This window comes from Wasmannia auropunctata, unplaced genomic scaffold, assembly GCF_000956235.1.
Source record: "Wasmannia auropunctata unplaced genomic scaffold, wasmannia.A_1.0 LD334203.1, whole genome shotgun sequence".
NCBI lineage: Eukaryota > Metazoa > Arthropoda > Insecta > Hymenoptera > Formicidae > Wasmannia > Wasmannia auropunctata.
In genome coordinates, this window is record NW_012028687.1 from 1 (window position 1) to 19075 (window position 19075).

Genomic DNA, 19075 nt, shown 5'->3' on the forward strand with positions numbered 1-19075 from the left:
TTTCGCGCCGGTGCTCGTTCTCACAGTTACGCCGCGTCCGCTAAGCTAATCCGTCTCAATAAAGCAAAGTAATCGTTCAAGTAACCCGGAGTGAAGTTTCTTGCCTAAACCTTCCTGTATTATCCTCGCGCGAAAGCATACGACGTGCACGTCTTCCCGCGATCGGACATCTTGACAAAGTACATAAAACTAAAGAAGAATAGAGTCTCATTCGAATAAACTTTATTACCTTTTTAAGCGGAAAGTTCAAAATTTTATTTCACATTCTTACATATCTATCAATGCTCCACCTGTTTTTATGCTTTCCATAAGTGATAAATAGAATTATTTTATTTGAAAAAAAATTCTAAAATTGATAAAAAAGCAATCAAATAATAATAAAAACTAAAAAATAAAAAATAAAAAATTTTAAATTGATTAAAAAATTAACAAAAAAATTTTTAATAAAAAATAAAAAACTTTGACATTGATATAAAACAATAAAAAAATATAACGCTTTTATGTATCCATCTCCTGGTGTTTTTTAGCACGTTATGATTGGCCATTTTGTGTCCGCCATATTGTTGCAATAATTTTATTATTATTTTGATCATATAATATCACGATATTGATAAAAACACATCAGTTATGATGATTACAGCATTTTTTTTAGTGAATTGCACAATATCGTAACATTTCGAGCTTTCGGCCGCCATTTTCGATGCCGCCATCATGAATTTCGAAATGAGTATGTATACGTTTTAAAGTTTAGTGTTCGTGGACGCGATATTTTGACTACTCAAGACCATCCTAATGTCGTTTCGATGTGGAAATATCAATTAAAAAAAAATTTGAGTGAAAAATCACGGTTTTTTTTCAAAAAATCGACTATAACTTTTTTGGACTTTATTTTGGACAAAGCGCAAGAAATTTTACATCAGATGTTGCTTGAATTTTTCAAGGCCATTAAAATATAAAATTAAGTCACTGAAAATTGTTCAAGAAATGTGTCCGCTTGGACGTTAATGGATTAAAGTAAACTATAAATTTGAGTGATATATTTTAGAAGCATTAAAATTCTAAAGTATAAAAAAATTATAATACTAGTATACAGGTATACATATATCGACATAACTAATTTGTTTAATGCAATTTATTGATTATTGAAGTAGTTTTGTGTTATTTATTATTTTTAAATTTGTTTTATAATATATGTATATGTGTATTATATATAAAAAATAAATTCGAAAATAAAATGTTTTAAGTATTTAAGAATGTTTTACCCTGCAAAATGTTTAGTTCCAGCAATAAGTTCGAAATTGGAAATGTATTAATATTTCTTATATAAAAATGATACTCGCTTAAATTATAAACTTTTAAAATAGTTGTGTAAGTAGCATCAAATTTTTATTTAACAATACATATATTTATAATTTATGTGTTATCGTTATTTATTATATTTATTATTATTTTTTATAATCATTTTTAAATTGAAGAGGGAAAGAGAAAAAGAAAGAATATTATAATAATAGCTTTTTTGTCAATATTTTTTAAGTTAAAGTAAACTATGAATACGATAAAAAAAAGTGAAATAAATAAACTATTAATGTGATATTAGTGTAATGTCTTTTTTATTTTTGTGTCCGCGAAAGACTGATTTCTAACAGACTAAACTTGGACAAGGATTTCTCGCCTGCAGGCTACTTTAATCAACTCCAATCGTCCAAATTGTAAACTAACATATATTTATCATCATTTTAGCGTCAAAATATCGCCAAACGTGTCATTTTTACGTCAAAATGACGACAAATACGATTAGCTTATTATAATTAGCTTGTATGATTGAATTAATCGTCGATTAAATCTATATTGGTAGGAATAGGCTAAAATGACTTACTGTAAAATTTCTAATTATAGAATTTGTCTGTAATTTAATCTTTCTTTCTATAATTTAATTAAAGTATTAAAAAAAATTAATAATTCTATTTATGTTAACAAAATGCAGATATTACTTCAAGTTCATCGATTAAATTAATTGGAGTTTTTTTAAAATTGTATTAAGATAATCGTTTACTGCAGTTTCATTCATTTTTTAACAACAATACACTGATTTTGATTAAATATTTTTATGTTACGATAAGGCCAGATAAGACAATACAATTTGACATAAATTACAATAATAGAATAATTTAAAAATACGAATACTGCAGGTTATATCGCCAAAGAAGATAGACGCGAGTATAGATAGACGATCGTCTATCTTCTCTGATATCGCATATACCGCGATCGTCGTTTTGAGTTTTTAACATTTCAAAAATCATAATCCAAATTCCAGTTTCCTGATAAGCCACAGCAACTTTCGGCTTGAATATCAACAAATTTCTAAGTTAAACATTATAAATATAACACTTTATAAAGTTATATTTGTACAAGCAACACATACGTGTAGTTTGTAACATCTGCACTCTGCGTTGATATTAAGTGGAAACTTTTCATACATAATATACAATAAGGTTAATATTTTGCAATATTTGTTAATACTTATATATGTATGTATGTTTATATTTTATTCTATTCCATTCTATATTTCTGATTTATTATCATAGAAATAACATAATTTCGTTTTATTCTAAATTTATTCCAAAATAATGTAATTCATATAATATAAAACATATAATGTAAAATTAATTCTAGAAAAAAATCTATGTCTTTCTTATTTCATTTTCTTCATTTCTGTTTTAGTTTATACGCTGTAACTTTATTAGAAAGATTAACAATATGGATTCTCTGTTACAATAAACAATAGAACAGGAATCTTTGATGTAGCTTAAAAAGCAATGTTGTTACATAATCTTTGAAAAAAATTTATCTTGAAATAGTTAAACTTAAAATATTAATAAATATGTTTATATATTTTTAACATAAATTTCTTATCTGTCTTACTTTATTTTTTATCTGCTTAATTTATTAATGCATTATAACTTTGTAATATTTTGAAAAGTATAACTTTTTAATATAAGTAATTACTTATATAAAAAAGCTATACTTATATTACTTATATTATAAAGCTATATTAACAATTGATTCTTTACTATTAGATGGATAATGACAAGAATAATGAACAATTCTCCCGTATTACCATTAATTCATCCATTCAAAACGATACCAGCGAAATTGATTTCGATGTGACACCTACAACTTCGGCATCAATCGTCACCCATGAGGAATACCTTCCTTCATCAGCATCAATGCCAGCTGTCTCCGATATCGAGCATCGTTATCAATTAATCGGCAATATCAATGTTGTTAATCAAATGTAAGCAGTATTTATTTATTTAATTTATTTATAGATATTATTTATTGATATATCATAATTTAAAAATTTCTAAATTCTTCTAAATTAAAATTCTTGAAGAAAATCATTTGTAATCCGATTTTAAATACGAATAAAGTTGTAAAGAATAATTTTTTTTAGATTAAGAAATAACATTTTAATTGACGATCTTCTTATAAAGAATTTTTGTTCGATATAAAGAAATTTTAATCAACGCAAAGTCTGTTTCCGTTTCTCTTATATGAATTTGTTAATTAATTCAATTTTTGAAAAAAAATGGCGAAAACGTCGAGACGCTCAATAAATATTGTAAATAATGGCTTATAGCTGATGATTCTTAAATTAAGAATAATCTTTCGTAATTTAAGCTATAAAGATTAAGTGATTATAACGAAATTCTATCTTTTATCTAATTTTGAACAGGTTTATGTTACACAGCTATTTCCATTCGAAATAAGTTGCAAACAGTTTGCAGGGAAGTTAATCAAGATGTGCTTTGCATCTGCTATACGGAAACTTACGACTTTTTGGCGGCAGGGCTGACGGACGGGAACCTAAAGTTATACAAAGTTAGCACAGGGGAGAACACGCTGATTCTATGCGATGCGGAGATGATGCAGAATCCGGCTCCGGTGACCGCTGTAAAGCATCGACCAGTGCGTAGATCACACCCGATCACTCGCACTATGATAGCGACTTGTTAGTACTTCGCATCTTTCACTTATTACTTTAATTATTATATAACAGATCTTTATTCTGGAGATTATCGAAATTTATTTTCGAAAAGATTTTGTTGATCTCCAAAGATATTGTCAATTTAATATATTTGGAAACAATTAATATTCTAAAAACAATTTTTAAGTATTAATCTAATAATTCATAACTATATGATATATTGAGATAGAATTTTACACGCACGCACATGATGGATGATTTTTTAATAATGTTGCGAAAAATAAATAAGCAAAATAAAGAAAGATTTTGTTCGCGTTATTAAAAGCAAATAGAAAATATTGACACCTTTAAATTTTATTTTATTCTTGCTTTTAATATCAACCTATCAAGTCTCACAGAATAGTTGTGTAAAAAGAATGTTAATCTAAAACTTAATATTGAATGCACATAGTAAACTATAACATCGTTGAAAAATTAAAAGATTAAAATTATAATTGTAAAGTTTTAAATTCTTTGTCATTCTCGTTAAAACGACAAAGTTTTACGTTAACATTATTTGTATAGATGCCAACGGCTGCATTAAATGTTGGCATTATCCTACCGCACAATGCCTTTACACGATACGGGAAAGACGACAAACGCTCGGTCTGGCTTACCATCCTCAATTACCGAAGTTCGTCACTGTCGGGGATGATACAAATTTATATTTGTACGATGAAGAAACGAAGACGCGGGAGAGAGTGTTTTGCGGAAGGTGATTATTCTGAAAAAAGTATTCTCCGATTAGTGAAAGTTTCTCCATCTCTAGAAAGAGATACTGCCGTAATAAAAATTTTATAAAAACATCTCGTAATGCTCGCAGTGACGCGCTGGATGTTATGGATGGTCATAAATCCAGAGTTTTTAGCGCCTGCTTCAATCCCAAATCCGCGTACGAGCTGATAAGCGCTGGCTGGGACGACACCATCCAGTTCTGGGACACTCGACAAGCTCATTCCCTTCGATTTATATCGGGTGTACATATGTGCGGGGACGGCCTAGACATCAGTAGAAATGGGAAAGAGGTACTTTCGGATCTTTATCTTACGTCTACAGTGAATCACTGAAGAATTAATAAATGAAATAAATCTGTTCCGAATTTAAGAATTATGGCAATTGCATATTAACTGTGATTGTTTTATAACTTTGTGACATCACATTTGGTTGAGGAACGTATATATTTTTATATAAAAATTTTTCGTAAAGACTTTTAACTACAAATTCCTTTTGAATAACAGATCCTGACTTGTTCCTGGCAGAAGGACAATCCTTTGCAATTGTGGGACTACGGTAGCGGTAAATTGATCATCACTTTGGAACCAGACAGTTACTCTTCTTTATTGTACGTTGGAAAATACATAACAAATATGTACATTGCATGCGGTGGCTGCGACACTGATCTTTTCAGAATCGTCGATTTACGATCTCGTTCTGTAAGTCCGACAGAATTTTATTATACAGCCAGGTACATTAATGCGTTTTGCACAAAATAAAAAAAATCGTATTGTATGTCATAATATGTGAATGATTATTAATCGCTAGACATCATTAATGCAGTCGATTCTACAACGTACTATTTATAAAATTTATTGTGTCAAACAATATTTGGCGAGTATCGTTCATAAATAATACGAGATGACAGAATATTTACATTTTGAGAAAATAATGTCATGTCAGATTTTATTAGGAATTTAATTCGCAAAAATTTTCGTTATAAGATTTATGATAATTATAATAATTATTTGTAATTCGAAGACATTGGTTATTCGAGTTAAAGACATTTTTAATGAAATTAAAGGAAAATCAATTTTGAATCAATTGAATTTATCAAAAGATTTAATTTAAATGCAGATTTCGTCCGCGTACCTAATTGTTTTATGAGATAATCGTTTGTTACAAGAAATTGATTGTTCTTATTTCAAGATATATTCTAACATTTCTAACAATAATATACTTTTTGTTTTTGTAGACCATAGCTATGATCAAATATTTCAAGGGTGGTGTGTATAGTTTGGATGTCGGCCCGTTAGAAAGGAAATACAGTAAACGGATTCTCCCAAAGCTCGCATTTTGTGCCGGAACAACGATTTTTGAAGTAGACGCCCAGCCTGGTTGACTGATTTATATATATGCAATTTACGTAATTATTTTATGTTTTAAAACTTGAAAAAATATATTATTTTACAACTGGTTTTCAAAGTGTAGCTGACTTACATTTGTTAGCATGACATATGTTAATATCTAATTGATATAAGATTTTGATAAGACAATTCTTTGGATATCTATGTATAGTAAAAAAGTGTTTCTCGAAAAAAATTCTTATATAAGTGATATTGTTTCGTATTCTATAGAACATGCGAATAATTTTAGATTAATATGCTTTAATTTTTCTATCTTCATAACAAATTAAATCAAAACATGATGTCGCTATAATGTATGTACATACATACTGCTAGAGGCGAAATAAAAAACAAGAAGGGAAGGAGAAAGATGATAATAAATGCTATTCTACGGAAGACAAAGAAAATAATCGACTTATTTAGCATTTGTTTTTCTTTTCTCAGTACTTGCACCATAGACAATACGTCCTGTTTCGTAATACTTTTGCGGCAATTAACGTGATTGGGTATCCGAGCCACATCGGAATTCCAATGGATATCTTCTCTGGAAAGAAATGACACGTGCACTCAAGCAATAAACAATGTATTTTATTAATACAAACTATAGTACAAAATTTATACAGAACAACGTACGGTTTTATCATCATTTCTCATATGACAGCAAGTTCTCGTATCGAGCGAACGCACACACTTAAGCAAGACTTAAGAGGCGAGGGGCGGATTTGGAGCGAACAGGTTGAAGGAACAGGGGCATTAGGGGACATCGTGGGACAATCACTAAAACTGAGCACATCGATTTGTGACAATACAAACTTACTTGACACGAGCAAATCCATCGGTTGACAAGCGATACGTGGTAGAAAAAGAAAAGATTGCTCGCGCACACAAACACGGTGAGAGAGCAGAAAGCGCATCGCATTTTTTTTCTCCTTTTCTTTTTCTTTTCTCAGTACTCGCGCCGTAGACGACACGTCCTGTTTCGTAATACTTTTGCGGCGATTAGCGTGATCGGGTAACCGAGCCACATCGGAATTCCATACGGGAATCCAGTGGATATCTTGTGCATTCAAGTATATACTCCAAACTCGACGATTACGTCGGGCAACATTTCGAGACTTTGAAACTTCGCTCCTCGCAACTCTTGCGCTTAAAAAGAGGGGACGAGTCACCTCCGGCGGCGAGACATCGCAGAGAAAAAAAAAAACAGATCCTCCTCCTCCTAAATCGCATCCAATTGTACTTAATCTGTATAAGTAGATAATAGTTAATCTCTAGGTGCGATCCAACAGACTATTTGGGAAACTACTATATTCCAGGACATCTTTCGCCCGCATCTACAATCTAAACGATCAACGAGCCTAATTTGGTTTGAGAAACGTGTTTGTAATAAAATATATTTATACACGATAATCGCGACGCGCTTGCGAAGCGCCTTTTAGCAGCGGTCGCATTCGTCAGAGTACATCAGAGTATAAAATTGGTCGTCATAAATTTGCGCGGTTAAATCGGGTTTCCTTCGTTTCTTTTTTTTTTGTCTAACTAAATCCCGCGACGCGCGTATGGGAACGCGCGCGATTTACAAAATTAATGATGAGTCGGTGATATGTGTTTAAAAAAATATTGACACTTAGATACAATGTGCTCTAGGGTCGATCAATGGAGAAGTACGCGTATGCACTCATGAGGATCAACATATCCTTCCACGCTATTTCGTCATACCGTCTCGACTTACGCGAGTTCACGGCGGGACTTCCTGATGCACTATCATCGCTGCATCGTCAGCCGTTGAAAAGCGTTACACGATCAACCGATCTGAATTAATTGAGATAAAGACAATCTATAGTAGTAGGAGTACAAAGAGCAAGTTAATAACAATAAATGAGTAAGAGAGGTACCTAGATTCGCGAGAACAACGGTCGTTTCAACGCTACGAGGCTCTCCTGGATCGCAAATAGCAGAGAGATGCAATCCATATAACCGTATGTCGTAAATAGGAGGCGGCAGGTCTCAAGCTCGATGAGAATCTAACAAGATCTGATTCGTTAAAATCGAAATTGTTGTTGCGGCATCTATCACACGTTTCTGGGTAAGAGATACGTATAATATTAAATTATTTTTATCCTACAATTTAAGAGAAGTCTAATTCACTTGTTACGACGTTACTATCTTCAACTGACTAATTTTGCATTGGACTGTCATGCTCATGCAAAATATGGCCGTATGACGCACAAGATCAGGGAGAAGATCACTTTCGGGGTTTCGGAAACGATTAGAAGCTCGTGAATTTCGGTACCCCCTTCTGTACGCACTCATACTTCCGAAAAACAGTCGCTCAACAGAAAACACACTTCGCTACATCGTGTTCTCGCACACTGTACATCACTCTACATCACATTATCACCTATAAATTACTAATAGTGTGGCTTAATGTTACATTATCTCGAGGTCTCGTCATACAACTTTTTCCGTTCCGTACACGTTACGACAAAATCGACAAAGTCGCTTCGAAGATCGGAGATTTTTATCGTCTTACGCGGTAATGTCGTATCGACGAAAAGAAAAAAAAAACAAAGAAAAGATCAAGAAAGCGAAGCAGAAGAAAGGTCAGCGTGCGCCCGAGGCTCAGACCTTACATTCACAGCCTGTGACTGAGCGCTCGGTTCTTTTTTTTCTCGCCTTGCGGACGAAAACTTTCGCGCCGCGCTTCACGTTAAATCACTCGCGCGTAATATCCGCGATCACTTTTCACACTTAACGCATGTTTGATTCCGAGCCCACTAACTTACGAAGTGACGTAGGATAGCGACGCAATTATCCCTTCCTGAAATTACGTTGACCCCCTTCTCGACGCGCAGCCTCGTAATTGTTGCATTTCCAGCTTAAAATAATTGAACTAACGTTAAGCCAAGATACACGTTGACGGAAAAGGAACATAAAGCGCCTGTCGTTGTTTCGCAGTAAAAAGATCCGAAAGCTCACGCGAGATTATCGGCTTATAAATAATAAGATACATTATCGAAAAGAAAATCATTCTTCTCTGAAAAGAAGAACAGAATCACGGTTGTACGAGAGCGATTGCAGCGATTGCAACGACAAAGAAGAAAGAATGACGAAGAATAGTTAGAACAACAGGCGCGATCTTGGCTCCGAAAACCCAATCTTCATCGCCAACATGAAGAGATCACACGATTTCATCGTCACGGCGACGTACTCACGTGATCGCATGAGTACTCTCCAGATTAGATGCGCTGCGCTCGCGTTGCGCTTAAGAGAAACCGCGAGCGAAAACAAAGTAAGGAGCATCGCCTCCGCATTACATGGTGTTGTAAACGGGACTACTGTGCCTAGGCCTGACCTGCAGCCTAGCGAGAGGATGGGTTCTGCCGTGCTGCTGTTGTTTCTTGCTAGCTGCTTTCGCCACCACGCTAGCCATGACCACGCTGGGCGAAGGTACCGCCGGCGGCCTGCCGGGAGCTTCCGGCACCTCATTGAATAGAGGCGCGGAGTGATTGTTGATCATGATCGGGGCCGATCTTCTTGAAAACTCGGGCGCGATCTTCGATTTCGCCGGCGGATGCACCTCCATGGCGTCCCAATCCTTATCTTTGTGCGCGCGCAACTGCACGTCCAAGCTCTTTCTGGACTCCGGCCTGGCAACCTCGTACTTCCCCACCAATACCCTGACGGAGAGATCTTCCGGGTTGTCCTGCGACGACGGTGGCGTTGTCTCGCTCCTCCTGCCACGCTTGTTGTCTTTGGTTTCGCCAACGCTAGACGACGACTGGATCTTGGACTCGTTGTGCGGTATCACCGGCGACGAGGGCAAACTTCTGATCTTTACGTCCCTCTTGGATCGCGCGGTCAGCGACGCGTTATCGCCTTCGCACGCGTTCTCGGGACTCCTCTCCAGCTTGGTGGACTTCGCCTCGAATTCTTTCTTCAGATTTTTTACAATACCAGACGTGCTACGCGGACATTCCGCTTCCGGCGAGTCATCCACGGAGAGACAGCGTTTGCTGAACACGGACTTGTTGCAGAGATTTTCCAAAACCATTTTGTGATGTTTTACGGAAGGACACTGAGTAGTGTTGACGACGCACGGACTAGACGTCTCGCTTTCCGATCTGCAGGATCTTAGAGAGAGAGGTAGATCGGACTCGGAGGACAGGGAGGACGGCGCGGGAGCGCTCGTGGATAGTCTTCCGATCTGGCGCATGGACGTAAGCGAGATGTCGATGCTGCCTACCGGACTTGGCGAATTTCTATTTGTTTCTACTTTAAGATTATGTTCTTGAGTAGGCGACGAGGAGTCCCTCCTTCGCGGCGTCGGCGATGGCATGTGATGCAACAACATCGGATTGTACGTCTCGACCGCAGCCGTGTCCACTTCAGTAGTCAGCCTGTCGCTTTTGTCATCCGCGGCTGTCGAGCTCTGCGTGCACACGCGCTTCACCTCGCCTGCGGTTGTGCCCTCCTCCAGTTTCTGTTTCGTACGCTTTACAGTTCCCGGATGCCACGGGATTTCCTCCTTGTCGTACGGGAACAGGCCGCTGGAACCGAGCAGATCGGACGGCCGCATGTCGTAAGAGCCCCAGGAACTGTTCCTCGATGGTAAGGTGGCCCACGAGCTGTGCACCGAATTGTTGTCGAGAACCACCGCACTATCATAACTACTCCAGGAACTTTGCCGACTCGGAGATTCCCTTGTGACGGGCTCACCCCGTCTTTCCTCGCGATCAAACACTCGATCTAACTGGGCGCTGAACGGATCGCCGTCCTTTTTCGCTTTCTTTCCCAGAACATCGTGACACGTCAATGACGATGCCGTCGTCGCCGTTGTCGTCGTAATCAACGTCGTAATCGTCGTATCCGCTGTCACACTCGCGATACACTCACTCTCCACACTCACACCTCTGTCAGTTTTATTGTCATCACACAAATCAGCACACGTTGCATCCGTGGATGCAGTCCAGACTAGACAGTCACTATTATCGTTGATCTCGGTGGACTTCTGGCTCGTCTCCTTTCTCCTCTCCCTCTGCTCCTCACCGGGATCCCAAATTTCCTTCCCGCTCGAGACGGTAGCCGTGGTATCTCGCGTTTCCTGCGACTGCTCGCAATGCGAATGACCGTTCTCAATCGGCTTCGCGTTATCCTCCGCAATCAAACTCTGAGGCAGAGATCTTGCGTCCGTATCGGATCCCGGCGATGACGGTTTACTGCTGGCAGCTTCAAATTGATTGGTTAAATTGAGTACCAAGCCCTTCCTCTTCTGTCCCTGAGTTTCTAACTTACTAATCCTATTCTTTACGCTAGGTGTGCCAGGAGTTGGAGCGGGTAAGTGCATTATTTTGTTCTGCGACACGCTATAAGATTGCCCGTTGTCGCAGGGCATTAGAACGTTGCGAGCTTCCTGTTCTATTGCCGGTTTTTGATTCGAGCCACGAAGAAGATCCTCTCGAGTCACTTCCGTATTTCCTGCTTTATCGATACTTTCCAACGACTGCGACAAAGGAACTGAAACATTACAAAACAAGCAATAAAAACTTTCTGCTTTCATTAAAGTAAAAATATAAGTATATATGTTTGTAATTTTAATTGCCATATTTTCTCAATTATATAAATAAATTATTTCTCAAAATTTCTTATTTTTCAATACACTGATCAGAAATAAATTTTATTAAAATTCGTTTAAATTTAAATAAAAAAAAAATAAAATTTTATATATTTATACTTTCTGCCATAGCGATATCTCCTGTCAAAGATCCTTAAATAGATCATCACAGTTTTTCGACAAAAAAATTAACTCCAGTTCCTGAAAAAATTTATTTAAAGAAGCACTACTGATTAAGAATATCAAAATAGTAAAGCTACTTACCGGAAGGTAACATATTCTCAGCGACTTTAACATTCGGCGACCAACTCTTTGGTCTTTGGCTAGTTTTCTTCAACTCTGACCCCGAAACCTCCCGTATATTATTCTCTATATTATCTGATTTCTCTTCCTTTTTTGATTGATCCTTTGCGGACGTAGGAGATTTCAAATTCGTGTCAGACTTGGATCTCTGGAGTTTCTCCTTGTTCTTCATCGCGTCCAAAATACCCTGATACGTTTCCAGTTGCAGGAGGAAACTGTTGTTAGGCTTGATGCAGTTGCGCTTCTCCTTGACGTGTTTCCACGCCTGGGAAAAATCCCAGTTGTAAGCCTTCATCGCGTAAGCTATTACCACGGAAGCAGAACGGGACACTCCCATCTTGCAATGCACCAACACCTTAGAGCCCTCCATTTTGGCTTTAGTAATATACTTGAATGTGTTATCCCAGTGCTTCAGCAAGTCCGTCTTCTCATCGTCATACACACGTACGTTCAGATACGTAAACATGCCCGGAAAAAAATTGTCAATTTCCCGAGTGACATTCAGGATGTGTCTTACACTGAAAGTATATAAATAAAAGATACAGATTAGAATCAAATTAGCTACATTTAAATACATTTAAATAAAATAGTTTTCCATTGTAGACACAATTTTCAACATTATAATATAATATACAATTTAAAGTTTTTCTCGTTAAATATATTTCTCATTAAAAATGTTTATTAAAATAATTATACATTTTGAGTACCAGGAAAGACCGTGAAAAGTTAACTTAACAAATGAGATCTTAAAATGCCAACATAGTACAAAGCGGATCTTGGTGTTTCCATATAATATTAGTGTGAATCTTACAATTTTAGGTTCATATAACACCACGTGGCTGCAAATCGCGTGCATCTCCGTAGCTCTGAACCAAGTAGTATGTAATATCACACTTAAATTGCCAACGGCAATCTAATAAATCGATGCTCAAAGCATCAAGTCCTGTGAAATCCTCCCCCATCTTCGCGACATCAAATAAATGCTAACTTGTATCTATATGAATCTGTAAAGAATTTATTGCGAAAAAATGTCACCTCATGTTCTTATTGTCAGTCAGGAATCGAACCCGGATCTCCACGTTTGCCGGACAAGGCGTTCTATCTTTAGACCACCGAGGCATGTGATAACATTCGCAATAAACAATCTAGCGCATTTTCAAGCTGCGTAAATTCAATATATATTGTTGCGCCCCTGCCCCTGTATCTTCTAATTGCGGCTTGAGTCGAGCAACCGCGCGAAGTATCGCGTGAAGCGAAGAGAGAAGAAGACGGTTGCCGGGGGCAACGTTATGTGTGTCGTTCCTTCGCGGCTTTTGACGTGAACGTTATAAAATACCGCTTGCGACATTTAAAGACGATTTAATTAGCAATAAAGGTTTCGTTCCCTTTTTGAAGAGTGTTATATTTATTTCCCCCGCGCGCGTTCGGAAGTGCCGATTTCGACTCGCGCGCAAGTGCCGCTCTGCAACGAGCGCAACAATATATACGTTTAAGCGAACGTATTATCAAGGCGACGTATAAATAATTGAGTATCATTACATACTACTTGGTTTGGAGCTACGAAGATGCACGCGATTTGCGGCCACGTGGTGTTATATGAATCTAAAATTGTAAGATTCACACTAGTATATGGAAGCACCAAGATCCGTTTTGTATCGTGTTGGCATTTTAAGATCTCATTTGTTAAATTATACATTTATTGAATATAAATTTATTTTAAAAAATTTTTTAAAACTTTGGGTTTAATAAAAAAAACTTGATTCTAAATCGATCATATTGCTTTCTAAATTGAATGATTAAACTATTGAAAATATGATCAGCTCGTGATAGAATTAAGAATGGTGAGCGATAAAATTCATATAATACGAGAATACGTAAGAAATATCTCGTATTAAGGCCAAACGCACCCATTTTTCTGGAGTTCCTCTAGATTGCTAGCGTTCCACTCGCTCCCGAGATAAACGTGATCGAATATCTCAGTTGGCGCATCCATTTGCCCCAGTATGGTGAGCATCTCTTGATCGATGAACGGTTTGAATTCCCCGAGATCCATGTCGAGATCCTCTTCAAGTCGACCTCTAATATATTTGGAAGTAACTTCATCAAGGTCCACGGACATCATGATCTCCTTTAACGTCGATCGAATCACGCGCTCGGTCTCTTCTCTCTCCCTGGGCCTGTTACATAAACACCCATGTTTATATCTTGCGACAGATTAATCAAACAGGCGAAATAAGTTAGATGCGTCTACATTTAAATGGCTGTCTATTACCACTTGCGATTGCTATATTATATAATATTTCCCTATTCATATAAAATAATACAAATATATTTTTAACTATAATCATTATTCAATCAATTTATAATTACTATACTTATATAAATGAATCAAGAATTTTCATCATTACAGTGCAAAATACTAAAACTGGCCTCGTAAACAAAAGGATCGATTTAATCGAATTAGAACGTAGCGGAAGTTTTCAGATACATCAGTCTCCCACGTGTACTCCAGAATTTCGTAATACTGGAATCCAATGTACGAAATGACCCAATACTTCAAAATGTTTAGCGCGGTTTGAAAGGGAGGGCAGACGTAGAAACTGGAAATAATTGAAGGACGGCTATGAAGTTTATGCTCCACTTGTGCGCGCGATTCAACGTGGCGCAGACAACCGGGGAAGGCGCATCAACAAACCTAACCCTGGCACGATACCAAGCTAAATTCGCGATGGCCAGCTGTTTCTTAGGTCGTCTTATATACTCGCGCGAGTCGATTTTGCTCGAGAGGCGTGTAATATGTATCGGGAGCATCAAAATCAAAAGTTCGTGAGATCACGCGGCGAGAGGGTATTTTCCTGGAAGCTGGATTTCTGGAAGCAGTCCGTATTATGCCAGCTCGAGCAGAAAAGTCAAGCCTCTGTGTTATCGGATTGCATTCGGATAACAATAGACTTGTGTGCTGGTACTTCTTACGCCGCTCTCGAAAGGATCGTGATGAAAGCAATCGGACTCACTTGGTGCGTACGCTGTCCGGCGACGGCGGTCTCTTGGACTCCAGATTGTCCATGGCATGCCACTCATTGAGGCACGACCGATCGCTCTCGATTCGTTGTTCATAGTAGCTGACCCAGTCATGCGACAGTCCACCTAGAAAATAGTTTTGTTCGCGTGCCTTACCGGACACCTTGTGCAACGTCTGCAAGGCCGACCTGCAAAAGAAGAAACGCAAAAATATTAGAAAATATAGAAAAGAATATTAGAAACGAAGATAATCGGAAGTACTAAAGAAAGAAGCAATATCATACAACATTAAATTGATCAAATGCGCTATAGAAGAAACAACTCCGTAGAAATTGTAATCCTGAAGAAAATTAATTAGAAAAATTTGATTGCAACTAATACTCTTCTTGCTTATTCATTAACTGAAAAAAAAAAGTTTAATATTTAATTGTATAGTAAAATAATTACGGTTAGAATTTCCAATTTTATAATTATTACAGTTACAATAGTAATAATAATTATATTTATAATAATTATAATTTGAATAAGACCGCCTATGTGAATAACACAACCAAATTTGAGAGCGTCTTTCCGCGGTCAAGGCTGGATCTTAGATGTCTAACGAATTCTATATGAATTTTTTTAACTCCATGTACAGCCGTTAAATTGCGTGTCGATTAAATGTTCGGACTTGTAACGCAATTATTGGCTGAGACTGGAATAGAAATATTATATTGATCTTCCTAATCAATCGATGCTTATAAGCATCTTAAAATACTTAAAATACTAAAAGAACTTATTGCGAAAAATATTACCTTAGCCAGGATTTGAATCTGGGACTTCCCGACTTTCCGGGGCGGGTATCTTAATCAGCTAGACAAGAGTATACAAGTTCGAACATTTAATCGGCGCGCAGTTTAACATAACGGCTGTACATGAAGTTAAGAAAATTCATGTAGAATTCGTTAGGCATCTAAAATCCAGCCTTGACCGCGGAAAGGCACTCTCGAATTTAGTTAAATTATATTTATATTTTTATTAAAAACAAATATATAGTTAGCATCGAAAATGACTACAGTTAAATACTACTATAGTTAAATTATGATAAATTATAATTGCAACTATTTTTTTCTCTGCGACCTCCTTTGCTCGAAAAGATTACGTTTTTCTTTTGTGTATGCGTGTTACGCTAGCCAAGTCACCACCGCTGCAATTTCACAGTTATTTCGTGATACTTTGTAAGCGTGAAAAAGTAAATCGATCAGCGGCGATCAGCATCTTCGGAAATCGACGAAAGTTACGATCTTCTGAGAGAACAAAGAAAGTAAGTGTACTTTCTAAACGCCGGCGGTTTAACAAGAAATATCTTGTTCCGGATTTTGTCAGACAACGAGTCGATCTCCTCCTCTCGCTTCGCGAGGTGTACCCTTCGGAATTACCATAACTAGTAAACTTTCCCGCTTGCCCTGAAACCCATTCTACGATCAGCCATGGTTCCCACGGCATAATGCTTTTGCTGCGTAAGGCATCGGGGCAAAAAAAAATATTGACCAACGCTTGGGAATAAGGGCAACAATGCTTTGCTTTAAAACTCTTAAAAGTGAGAGAAAGAAAAACGTCATAAAAGATAGATTTTTGAAATAAACATCAATAAATTAATATTAATATAAATTTTCAATAAGACTATTGTGTTTTTGAAAAATGGCATAAATACGACTTTGCAAATTTTCTTAAAACAAATATATAATTTTTAACTTATTATTTATTGCAGCTTTTTGCAATTGTAATTTTTTTATTAAATAAGCAGCTCACATATATTTTTAAGATATATCTTACTGATATAATTTGTTAAGCACTAAATATTCATTAATTCGTTCTAATAAAATATATTTTATAATATTTATAATATTTACAATATCATAGTAAATGCATAAAATCAAAATATAATACTAAAAGATTTAAAATAAAATAAAAGTGAATTTCATAATTAACTCCTATTATTTTGCAAATTAATTATAAAATTAAACTCAAAATACGAAAGAAAGTAATTAATAAGCTGCTAATTAATGACTCCAGGCGGATATACTTTCAAATAAAATATTTCTAAAGATATGTGTTTAAAAGTAGATAGGTATCTCATTTATTGTCTTTTAAACTTGGCCGCATTCACTATCCGGTTTCTACTTCACTATCCGGATTGATAAACCAGTTGACACAGTCAATCGTTTCTTCCAATTAAATGAGGAAAAGAATTTTTTAATTAACATATTATCATGTTTATCCGATATCTCTCATAAAGATCCATTCGCATAAATTACATTACATAAATCGAGAAATGCAGTATTATAATTCATTTATCGTTTACGTTATACCATTTAAATTTTCAATGAATTTTTTTATTCCTTAATCTTTCATTCATGCTTTCTCAAATGTAATAAACCAGATTTCTAAGAACTTTCTAGCGTGATTTTTAAATTGTGTCCTATTCTGAAAAAAAGAGAGAAAGAATAGATTTCGATCCGTGATACCATCTCCCACGTTTTGCCTGCACATCTAATAATAATGTTGCCAAAAAGAATATAATCACTCAGACGGACTTTCCTCCACGGACTTTATATCAGATTACAGATATCAACATTTTTGAAGTATTAGAAGTAAATTTATTAGCCTACAAAATCATTCGTCCCAATCGCACGTGAATAGTGCATCTAAAATGCAATAACTTGTTTCTAAGACACTGTCCAGAATTAGATTTGAAATAATCTAATAAATGGGAAAGTTGTCGAAAGTAAAACGAAAACTTCACACAATTATTCTTTAAAAATATGCAAGTTTTAAAAGAGTAGCTAACTAAAAATAGATCTTGGAAAGTTACCACTTTTAATAGTGTCCCAAGATATTTAAATAAATCTGAAATAAAGAAATTTAAATATATCTGAAATAAAAAATCAGAGTGTCTGTGGTAGTAAGAGTCTCAATAGTGTCGGTTTCTCGTATACATACACAAAGTTTCGTTCAAGTAGTTACAACCTGTTCTTCTATAATAATCTCAAACCGGTCTTTCGCGCAACGTGTACGTCCAACATATACATAAACGTGAACGAGTGTGAAGACTCAGTTTCGCGTTTTTCTGGAGATTAATCAACACGAGTAACGAAATCGCAGAGACCCGTTGACCTATCTAGCGTCATGTCGGTGTACAAATGTATGTGTATACATATTGGCTATTACACAAGGATTTTAATTACTACACTCAAACAGCTAAATCCATATTGCTTAATTCTACTTCAACAGAAAAAATGCCAATCTAAATTGACGTCATGTTATCGCAATATTTAAAATATTCCGCGCACGCCTGTGTCTCCAAACTTCTGGCATTGTTCGTTATGGTGGAAAATAAAAAAACAAATACAAACGTGCAATTTAATATAAAGCTCAAATGGTAAAACCGTTTAATAAAATTATTAGTTATTACATCACAAACAATATTTTATTATAAATTCCATCTTTGTTATAATGAAGATTTTTCTGTAGTTTTATATAGTGCTACTTCTGCACATTTGAAATAATTTTTTTAATCGATTTTTTATACATACTGTTTGAAATAAAAAAACTAAAGTTAGACCTAAAGTATTACTGAGATAAAATCCAACCCACTGTGCTTCTCATCATCAGCAGCAATTCTTCATTCTTGTTCTTTTGACCTTTTCTCATTTAGCCATAGAAATCTTTTTCAAGAACAAAGTCTTTGGAATTTCCTTCTTTTCTTCCGGTTTGCTATAACGCGAGAAACCACCTGACAAATGTTTCTGACGCAACCCGCCACCGTTACGAGAAGCGAAGAAACTTGCAAGTTTGGAATAGAACTTTTTAATTTTAAAATCACATTTTTTATTTCCTTATGTATACAGTTTAACGTAAGAAAAAAATGCATAAAAAGTACTAATGAGATAAAATCCATCCCGTCTTTCGTCATCATCGATAATTTTTCATTCATATTCTGCTGATTAT

The 19075-nt window shown here is 35.9% G+C and overlaps 2 protein-coding genes across 7 annotated transcripts in view; one reads left to right on the plus strand and one right to left on the minus strand.

Moving 5' to 3' along the window:
* The first annotated feature begins 56 nt into the window (after positions 1-56).
* Positions 57-8279, plus strand: LOC105459236 (WD repeat-containing protein wdr-5.3-like). Of its 6 annotated transcripts, XR_975653.1 has the most exons (9): positions 2243-2492; positions 3078-3295; positions 3737-4012; positions 4553-4742; positions 4851-5052; positions 5266-5460; positions 5997-6167; positions 6592-6730; positions 6809-8279. XR_975653.1 is itself a non-coding variant. In XM_011705103.1 (8 exons), the coding sequence occupies exons 2-7, from the start codon at positions 3280-3282 to the stop codon at positions 6141-6143; spliced, it is 1026 nt and encodes a 341-aa protein (XP_011703405.1). In that variant the 5' UTR covers positions 57-179; positions 3078-3279; the 3' UTR covers positions 6144-6167; positions 6592-6772. The 6 variants fall into 6 exon arrangements, 5 of the variants coding, with proteins under 5 accessions (XP_011703405.1, XP_011703404.1, XP_011703407.1 ...); XM_011705103.1 differs by lacking the exons at positions 2243-2492; positions 6809-8279 and adding an exon at positions 57-179 and having other exon boundaries at positions 6592-6772; XM_011705102.1 differs by lacking the exons at positions 2243-2492; positions 6809-8279 and adding an exon at positions 653-727 and having other exon boundaries at positions 6592-6772.
* LOC105459237 (protein phosphatase Slingshot homolog 2-like) overlaps positions 6715-19075 on the minus strand; it is a gene marked incomplete at its 5' end in the record, with an annotated part of 47529 nt that continues 35168 nt past the window's right edge. Inside the window, 4 exons of the mRNA XM_011705106.1 lie at positions 6715-11664; positions 12026-12582; positions 13972-14241; positions 15079-15273. Coding sequence (XP_011703408.1) covers positions 9461-11664; positions 12026-12582; positions 13972-14241; positions 15079-15273 — 3226 coding nt within the window. The remainder of the gene's footprint in view (positions 11665-12025; positions 12583-13971; positions 14242-15078; positions 15274-19075) is intronic.

Coding starts and splice junctions, on each gene's coding strand:
- LOC105459236 (XM_011705103.1), top strand. Junction 4,013..4,552: donor TCGCACTATGATAGCGACTT/GTTAGTACTTCG, acceptor TTATTTGTATAG/ATGCCAACGGCTGCATTAAA. Junction 5,461..5,996: donor TCGATTTACGATCTCGTTCT/GTAAGTCCGACA, acceptor TTGTTTTTGTAG/ACCATAGCTATGATCAAATA.